At 44.6% G+C, this 9,166-nt stretch overlaps 1 protein-coding gene across 4 annotated transcripts in view; it reads right to left on the bottom strand.

Moving 5' to 3' along the window:
• LOC139387267 (acetyl-coenzyme A synthetase, cytoplasmic-like) overlaps positions 1-9,166 on the bottom strand; it is a 62,296-nt gene that overhangs the window by 32,097 nt on the left and 21,033 nt on the right. For all 4 annotated transcript variants that reach the window (XR_011629147.1, XR_011629146.1, XM_071133380.1 and 1 more), the window contains one exon: positions 9,059-9,131. Coding sequence is in view for 2 of the 4 variants with exons in the window: in XM_071133380.1 (XP_070989481.1) it covers positions 9,059-9,131 (73 nt within the window). In the remaining 2 variants the exon portion in view is untranslated. The remainder of the gene's footprint in view (positions 1-9,058; positions 9,132-9,166) is intronic.

Here is a 9,166-nt window from a genome sequence, read left to right as displayed (position 1 = left end):
GGTGCAGGCTATGTATTCCTATGGGGAGAGATGTCACTGTAATCTGTGAGATCAAAAAACCCTGTTTTACTGTGAAGGGTTAATGCCACACGGTCAAGGTTAGGCTTGTTCAGATCGGGAGGACCTTAGGAACATTCATGTGGTGGAATTGTGCTTCTCACCCTAACGGTTCTCTCACTGCCACCCAAAATCAAATGACATTGTGGTGCAGGCTTCATTTTGGGCCTTCTTTTTTTCAAGTTTGCTGCACTCAGAACGAGCTACGGTCAAGCGGGGCGTCTCCTTGAACTCGGCACAGTCTGGAGACTATGGTGATGCCATTTTTTGTGTTGATTTCAGAATGCCATTTTGGTGATGGTCCCTCTCCGTTTAAACATATTGCAAATTTACAAAAGTCAACTAGCAAGTCAGTGTCCATCAGTCAATTAGATGTCATTATGACACCAAATGGATATCAATTGACACCAAACCCACTTTTTCCTACTCATTTAGTAGCCAACTATCACATATGTCAGAGCAGTCCCATAATTCACAGCGCCTTCGGTTTAAAACATAATAAAAAGGTAAAACACATAGTTACGTTCTAGCTGCGGGTCCAGTTCGGACATTATGTGAAGGCCTATGTGAGGCGACCCCGAATCCCGAGTTTCGGCTCGATAGGTCATTTGGTGTCCGAGAAAAACCCTAATTGGTGCTGAAAATCCACTTTTTTCCATGCCTTCCTACGGGGTCCTTGAACGAGCTATCGGACAGAAACGTTGGGGTCCGTCTCTATGGGCCGAGCCGGTTTCAATGCACCTAGCCTTGCGTCTCTGAGACTTTTCTAAACGTCGTCATTTTCGTAATGGTCAAAATGAATTGAAGGTATTGCAAATGTACGAAGCTGTTTCTCGGTCCGAGAACCGTCTAGAGCCACGTAACTCACCACGCACCATCGACCGGAGGTCTAGAACAGGTTTCTAAAGTTTCGGAACTCTAGGTCTGACGGTTCTTTTTTAGCTCCAACAAAGCTAACTATTGCAGCCAGTGTCTGTCTCTACGCACCCCAATACGTCCCTCCATTCAAGTTGTGTTTTAGTGTGATTTTTTTTTCCTTTGATTTTTTTGTGGAAAAATGACTGATTTACAGTTCATGGGGGTTGCCTAATCACATATATGAAGTTTTGGACAGATCTGACTTTTTTAACCCTTCGAAACAGCCCCTGAGACACCATTTAAGGCACTTCCGGTTGGCACAGGAAGCTATAATTAACCACATATCCTCATTGGGGTATGCTTTTACAGAATCCTGAGTTTTAAGTCTTTACGTTAAGAACTGAGTTATTTACGGAGGGTTTAGTATGTGTGTGTTATTTCAGAAAATCATAGAAAATCACAGAAATCTCGCAGAGCTCCGCAGCACACTTTAAAAAGATTCGTATGAACACCCTGCAACTGGATCTTTAACCGTTGAAAAAAAAAAACGCCTATTTGTGACCATCACCAAGATGTCATTGTTCCGTTTCTCTTAAATGACGATAGATAAATGGCTGTTTTTTTTTTTATTGACACCGGAGGCTCCTTGACTTTGACCTGAAGTGGAAAAATAATTTCTCTATTTCCATTTAGGACCTTTAATCCCAGAAAAACGGCCATAACTCAAAAACCGTCGAGGCCTAGACGCCATCTTGTTCGGGGCCAACTGCCCATTATGCCAAACCTATGCTCACCGAGTTTCGGCTTCGAAATATTTTCCGTTTTCGAGATAAGGCCCCGTCGTGATTCGTGATGTTTTGCCAAATTGCCATATGATTCCGTATGCCCTCTTGTGGGAAATTCCGGGACAGCGGAAAAATGGTCAAAAACTTGTTTATTTTTTAAAACGGAAACCGAATGTCCGACAAAGTTCATTTGATGACTTCCCGGTAGGTCTGGCCCTACCGCACGGCCCGACGCCGACCGCGAATTTTACAAACGATTTCGGACGTCTAGTAAGGGACCGTACATTTGCAATATGGACTTTCTCACTGATCATACACGAAATGCCGAAATGTTCCCTTAAGGTATGGGGGTACCGGTACCAAGTCAATGTGTGGGGGCACTGGTTAGTAATGAGACTAAATACAGGGGGTACCGGTACCAAGTTAATGTGTGGGGGCACTGGTTAGTAATGAGACTATATACAGGGGGTACCGGTACCAAGTCAATGTGTGGGGGTACTGGTTAGTAATGAGACTATATACAGGGGGTACCGGTTAGTAATGAGACTATATACAGGTGGTACCGGTATAGAGTCAATGTGTGGGGGTACTGGTTAGTAATGAGACTATATACAGGGGGTACCGGTTAGTAATGAGACTATATACAGGGGGTACCGGTACCAAGTCAATGTGTGGGGGTACTGGTTAGTAATGAGACTATATACAGGGGGTACCGGTTAGTAATGAGACTATATACAGGTGGTACCGGTACAGAGTCAATGTGTGGGGGTACTGGTTAGTAATGAGACTATATACAGGTGGTACCGGTACAGAGTCAATGTGTGGGGGTACTGGTTAGTAATGAGACTATATACAGGTGGTACCGGTACAGAGTCAATGTGTGGGGGTACTGGTTAGTAATGAGACTATATACAGGGGGTACCGGTACCAAGTCAATGTGTGGGGGTACTGGTTAGTAATGAGACTATATACAGGTGGTACCGGTACAGAGTCAATGTGTGGGGGTACTGGTTAGTAATGAGACTATATACAGGGGGTACCGGTACAGAGTCAATGTGTGGGGGTACTGGTTAGTAATGAGACTATATACAGGGGGTACCGGTACCAAGTCAATGTGTGGGGGTACTGGTTAGTAATGAGACTATATACAGGGGGTACCGGTACCAAGTCAATGTGTGGGGGTACTGGTTAGTAATGAGACTATATACAGGGGGTACCGGAACCAAGTCAATGTGGAGGCTATATACAGGGGGTACCGGAACCAAGTCAATGTGGAGGCTATATACAGGGGGTACCGGAACCAAGTCAATGTGGAGGCTATATACAGGGGGTACCGGAACCAAGTCAATGTGGAGGCTATATACAGGGGGTACCGGAACCAAGTCAATGTGTGGGGGTACTGGTTAGTAATGAGACTATATACAGGGGGTACCGGTACCAAGTCAATGTGTGGGGGTACTGGTTAGTAATGAGACTATATACAGGGGGTACCGGTACAGAGTCAATGTGTGGGGGTACTGGTTAGTAATGAGACTATATACAGGGGGTACCGGTACCAAGTCAATGTGTGGGGGTACTGGTTAGTAATGAGACTATATACAGGGGGTACCGGTACCAAGTCAATGTGTGGGGGTACTGGTTAGTAATGAGACTATATACAGGGGGTACCGGTACCAAGTCAATGTGTGGGGGCACTGGTTAGTAATGAGACTAAATACAGGGGGTACCGGTACCAAGTCAATGTGTGGGGGCACTGGTTAGTAATGAGACTAAATACAGGGGGTACCGGTACCAAGTCAATGTGTGGGGGCACTGGTTAGTAATGAGACTATATACAGGGGGTACCGGTACCAAGTCAATGTGTGGGGGTACTGGTTAGTAATGAGACTATATACAGGGGGTACCGGTTAGTAATGAGACTATATACAGGTGGTACCGGTACAGAGTCAATGTGTGGGGGTACTGGTTAGTAATGAGACTATATACAGGGGGTACCGGTTAGTAATGAGACTATATACAGGGGGTACCGGTACCAAGTCAATGTGTGGGGGTACTGGTTAGTAATGAGACTATATACAGGGGGTACCGGTTAGTAATGAGACTATATACAGGTGGTACCGGTACAGAGTCAATGTGTGTGGGTACTGGTTAGTAATGAGACTATATACAGGGGGTACCGGTACAGAGTCAATGTGTGGGGGTACTGGTTAGTAATGAGACTATATACAGGTGGTACCAGTACAGAGTCAATGTGTGGGGGTACTGGTTAGTAATGAGACTATATACAGGGGGTACCGGTACCAAGTCAATGTGTGGGGGTACTGGTTAGTAATGAGACTATATACAGGGGGTACCGGTACCAAGTCAATGTGTGGGGGCACTGGTTAGTAATGAGACTAAATACAGGGGGTACCGGTACCAAGTCAATGTGTGGGGGCACTGGTTAGTAATGAGACTAAATACAGGGGGTACCGGTACCAAGTCAATGTGTGGGGGCACTGGTTAGTAATGAGACTATATACAGGGGGTACCGGTACCAAGTCAATGTGTGGGGGTACTGGTTAGTAATGAGACTATATACAGGGGGTACCGGTACCAAGTCAATGTGTGGGGGTACTGGTTAGTAATGAGACTATATACAGGGGGTACCGGTACCAAGTCAATGTGTGGGGGTACTGGTTAGTAATGAGACTATATACAGGGGGTACCGGTACCAAGTCAATGTGTGGGGGTACTGGTGTGTAATGAGACTATATACAGGGGGTACCGGTACCAAGTCAATGTGTGGGGGTACTGGTTAGTAATGAGACTATATACAGGGGGTACCGGTACCATGTCAATGTGTGGGGGTACTGGTTAGTAATGAGACTATATACAGGGGGTACCGGTACCAAGTCAATGTGTGGGGGTACTGGTTAGTAATGAGACTATATACAGGGGGTACCGGAACCAAGTCAATGTGGAGGCTATATACAGGGGGTACCGGAACCAAGTCAATGTGGAGGCTATATACAGGGGGTACCGGAACCAAGTCAATGTGGAGGCTATATACAGGGGGTACCGGAACCAAGTCAATGTGGAGGCTATATACAGGGGGTACCGGAACCAAGTCAATGTGGAGGCTATATACAGGGGGTACCGGAACCAAGTCAATGTGTGGGGGTACTGGTTAGTAATGAGACTATATACAGGGGGTACCGGTACCAAGTCAATGTGTGGGGGTACTGGTTAGTAATGAGACTATATACAGGGGGTACCGGTACCAAGTCAATGTGTGGGGGTACTGGTTAGTAATGAGACTATATACAGGGGGTACCGGTACCAAGTCAATGTGTGGGGGTACTGGTTAGTAATGAGACTATATACAGGGGGTACCGGTACCAAGTCAATGTGTGGGGGTACTGGTTAGTAATGAGACTATATACAGGGGGTACCGGTACCAAGTCAATGTGTGGGGGTACTGGTTAGTAATGAGACTATATACAGGGGGTACCGGTACCAAGTCAATGTGTGGGGGTACTGGTTAGTAATGAGACTATATACAGGGGGTACCGGTACCAAGTCAATGTGTGGGGGTACTGGTTAGTAATGAGACTATATACAGGGGGTACCGGTACCAAGTCAATGTGTGGGGGTACTGGTTAGTAATGAGACTATATACAGGGGGTACCGGAACCAAGTCAATGTGTGGGGGTACTGGTTAGTAATGAGACTATATACAGGGGGTACCGGTACCAAGTCAATGTGTGGGGGTACTGGTTAGTAATGAGACTATATACAGGGGGTACCGGTTAGTAATGAGACTATATACAGGGGGTACCGGTACCAAGTCAATGTGTGGGGGTACTGGTTAGTAATGAGACTATATACAGGGGGTACCGGTACCAAGTCAATGTGTGGGGGTACTGGTTAGTAATGAGACTATATACAGGGGGTACCGGTACCAAGTCAATGTGTGGGGGTACTGGTTAGTAATGAGACTATATACAGGGGGTACCGGTACCAAGTCAATGTGTGGGGGTACTGGTTAGTAATGAGACTATATACAGGGGGTACCGGAACCAAGTCAATGTGTGGGGGTACTGGTTAGTAATGAGACTATATACAGAGGGTACCGGTACCAAGTCAATGTGTGGGGGTACTGGTTAGTAATGAGACTATATACAGGGGGTACCGGTACCAAGTCAATGTGTGGGGGTACTGGTTAGTAATGAGACTATATACAGGGGGTACCGGTACCAAGTCAATGTGTGGGGGTACTGGTTAGTAATGAGACTATATACAGGGGGTACCGGTACCAAGTCAATGTGTGGGGGTACTGGTTAGTAATGAGACTATATTCAGGGGGTACCGGTACCAAGTCAATGTGTGGGGGTACTGGTTAGTAATGAGACTATATACAGGGGGTACCGGTACCAAGTCAATGTGTGGGGGTACTGGTTAGTAATGAGACTATATACAGGGGGTACCGGAACCAAGTCAATGTGTGGGGGTACTGGTTAGTAATGAGACTATATACAGGGGGTACCGGTACCAAGTCAATGTGTGGGTTACTGGTTAGTAATGAGACTATATACAGGGGGTACCGGTACCAAGTCAATGTGTGGGGGTACTGGTTAGTAATGAGACTATATACAGGGGGTACCGGTACCAAGTCAATGTGTGGGGGTACTGGTTAGTAATGAGACTATATACAGGGGGTACCGGTACCAAGTCAATGTGTGGGGGTACAGGTTAGTAATGAGGCTATATACAGGGGGTACCGGTACCAAGTCAATGTGTGGGGGTACTGGTTAGTAATGAGACTATATACAGGGGGTACCGGTACCAAGTCAATGTGTGGGGGTACTGGTTAGTAATGAGACTGTATACAGGGGGTACCGGTACCAAGTCAATGTGTGGGGGTACTGGTTAGTAATGAGACTATATACAGGGGGTACCGGTACCAAGTCAATGTGTGGGGGTACTGGTTAGTAATGAGACTATATACAGGGGGTACCGGTACCAAGTCAATGTGTGGGGGTACTGGTTAGTAATGAGACTATATACAGGGGGTACCGGTACCAAGTCAATGTGTGGGGGTACTGGTTAGTAATGAGACTATATACAGGGGGTACCGGTACCAAGTCAATGTGTGGGGGTACTGGTTAGTAATGAGACTATATACAGGGGGTACCGGTACCAAGTCAATGTGTGGGGGTACTGGTTAGTAATGAGACTGTATACAGGGGGTACCGGTACCAAGTCAATGTGTGGGGGTACTGGTTAGTAATGAGACTATATACAGGGGGTACCGGTACCAAGTCAATGTGTGGGGGTACTGGTTAGTAATGAGACTATATACAGGGGGTACCGGTACCAAGTCAATGTGTGGGGGTACAGGTTAAATATGATATCATGATGATTTGTATCAAATTGAGTGGTGTTTTGTTTGGCAAACTCTACTATTGGGCATGTAGAACAGAAACACTGCCAGCCAAACGCCTGTCTTTTGAGAAGTGCAAGTACCCACCAAAATATATATTTATTTTCTTCCACAGACCTCAAAAGTGGTTTCCTGATGTGGTTTGAGCATAGTTGTGGACTTAGAACATCCAATTAGTTTGTTTTTCTATAAGAAAAGTGTGATTGAGAGTGAAAACCCGAGTCGGGAAAAAACTGGAGGAAATCCGAAACCTGGAAAAACAAGTTGTTGTTTTTGGTGGTGGTGTTATTATGGCAAATAAAAATATTGTCTGGTACGAATTTTGAGTGGCTAGTAGATATTTTTTATTTAACTGCTACAGTGGCGGGTGAATCAAAAAGTGAGTTTTTAGGTCCTGTTCATAAACCATTTCGCTGCTCACAGGCATTTGTTTACACCTTGTTAAGTCATGTTACCTCATTAGCTAGCTAGCTATAACAACCTGGTTACTTTACCAGTACACCTTGTTAAGTCATGTAACCTCATTAGCTAGCTAGCTAACAACCTGGTTACTTTACCAGTACACCTTGTTAAGTCATGTTACCTCATTAGCTAGCTAACAACCTGGTTACTTTACCAGTACACCTTGTTAAGTCATGTAACCTCATTAGCTAGCTAGCTAACAACCGGGTTACTTTACCAGTACACCTTGTTAAGTCATGTTACCTCATTAGCTAGCTAACAACCTGGTTACTTTACCAGTACACCTTGTTAAGTCATGTAACCTCATTAGCTAGCTAGCTAACAACCGGGTTACTTTACCAGTACACCTTGTTAAGTCATGTAACCTCATTAGCTAGCTAGCTAACAACCGGGTTACTTTACCAGTACACCTTGTTAAGTCATGTTACCTCATTAGCTAGCTAGCTAACAACCTGGTTACTTTACCAGTACACCTTGTTAAGTCATGTAACCTCATTAGCTAGCTAGCCAACAACCTGGTTACTTTACCAGTACACCTTGTTAAGTCATGTTACTTCATTAGCTAGCTAGCTATAACAACCTGGTTACTTTACCAGTACACCTTGTTAAGTCATGTTACCTCATTAGCTAGCTAGCTAACAACCTGGTTACTTTACCAGTACACCTTGTTAAGTCATGTAACCTCATTAGCTAGCTAGCTAACAATCGGGTTACTTTACCAGTACACCTTGTTAAGTCATGTTACTTCATTAGCTAGCTAGCTATAACAACCTGGTTACTTTACCAGTACACCTTGTTAAGTCATGTTACCTCATTAGCTAGCTAGCTATAACAACCTGGTTACTTTACCAGTACACCTTGTTAAGTCATGTTACCTCATTAGCTAGCTAGCTAGCTATAACAACCTGGTTACTTTACCAGTACACCTTGTTAAGTCATGTAACCTCATTAGCTGGCTAGCTAACAAAATCGGGTTACTTTTGGGGGCACAGAAAGAAAAGGGATATCTTCTTTAGAAGATCAATGATTACAGCAATGAATGAATGACTCATGTCTTGGCACATACTGTAGTCACTCACAAACGTGATGCTCTTAAAGAGACAGTGTAGAATTGTCCATGTAAAGCATCTCAATAGGTAGTGCTTTAACCCAATGTAGAAATCGTGTATTCTTTGTCATTTCAATGAAAGGGTTTTTGTATAAACATTCTTGGTTTTTATAATAAACGCGTCTTTACAGGGTTAAATATTAGTTTCTAGAGCACAACTGGCTGGCTAGCTTCAAAAGCAGCTAGAATTCATATAGACCCAATATGCTATATCTCAAATCAATTAAAACAAAATACATCTTCTGGTGCTCCTAGATTTTATGATGTGCTCCTAACTTTTTGAAGTTGGGAGCACCAGTGCTACCAATTAATTTTTTACATTTAATTTATTTAGAGTGGCTGATGTCCAGGGCTCTATCTTACCTGCAGTCACCAGGATACTACACTGGGAATCCATGATCCTCTCACACAGAGACTCAGCGGAGAAGCCTGCAAACTGAACACACACACAGACACACACACACACACACA

This window comes from Oncorhynchus clarkii, chromosome 28, assembly GCF_045791955.1.
Source record: "Oncorhynchus clarkii lewisi isolate Uvic-CL-2024 chromosome 28, UVic_Ocla_1.0, whole genome shotgun sequence".
NCBI lineage: Eukaryota > Metazoa > Chordata > Actinopteri > Salmoniformes > Salmonidae > Oncorhynchus > Oncorhynchus clarkii.
Note: the sequence above shows the minus strand (reverse complement) of the source record. Positions and strands in the feature narration are given on the sequence as shown.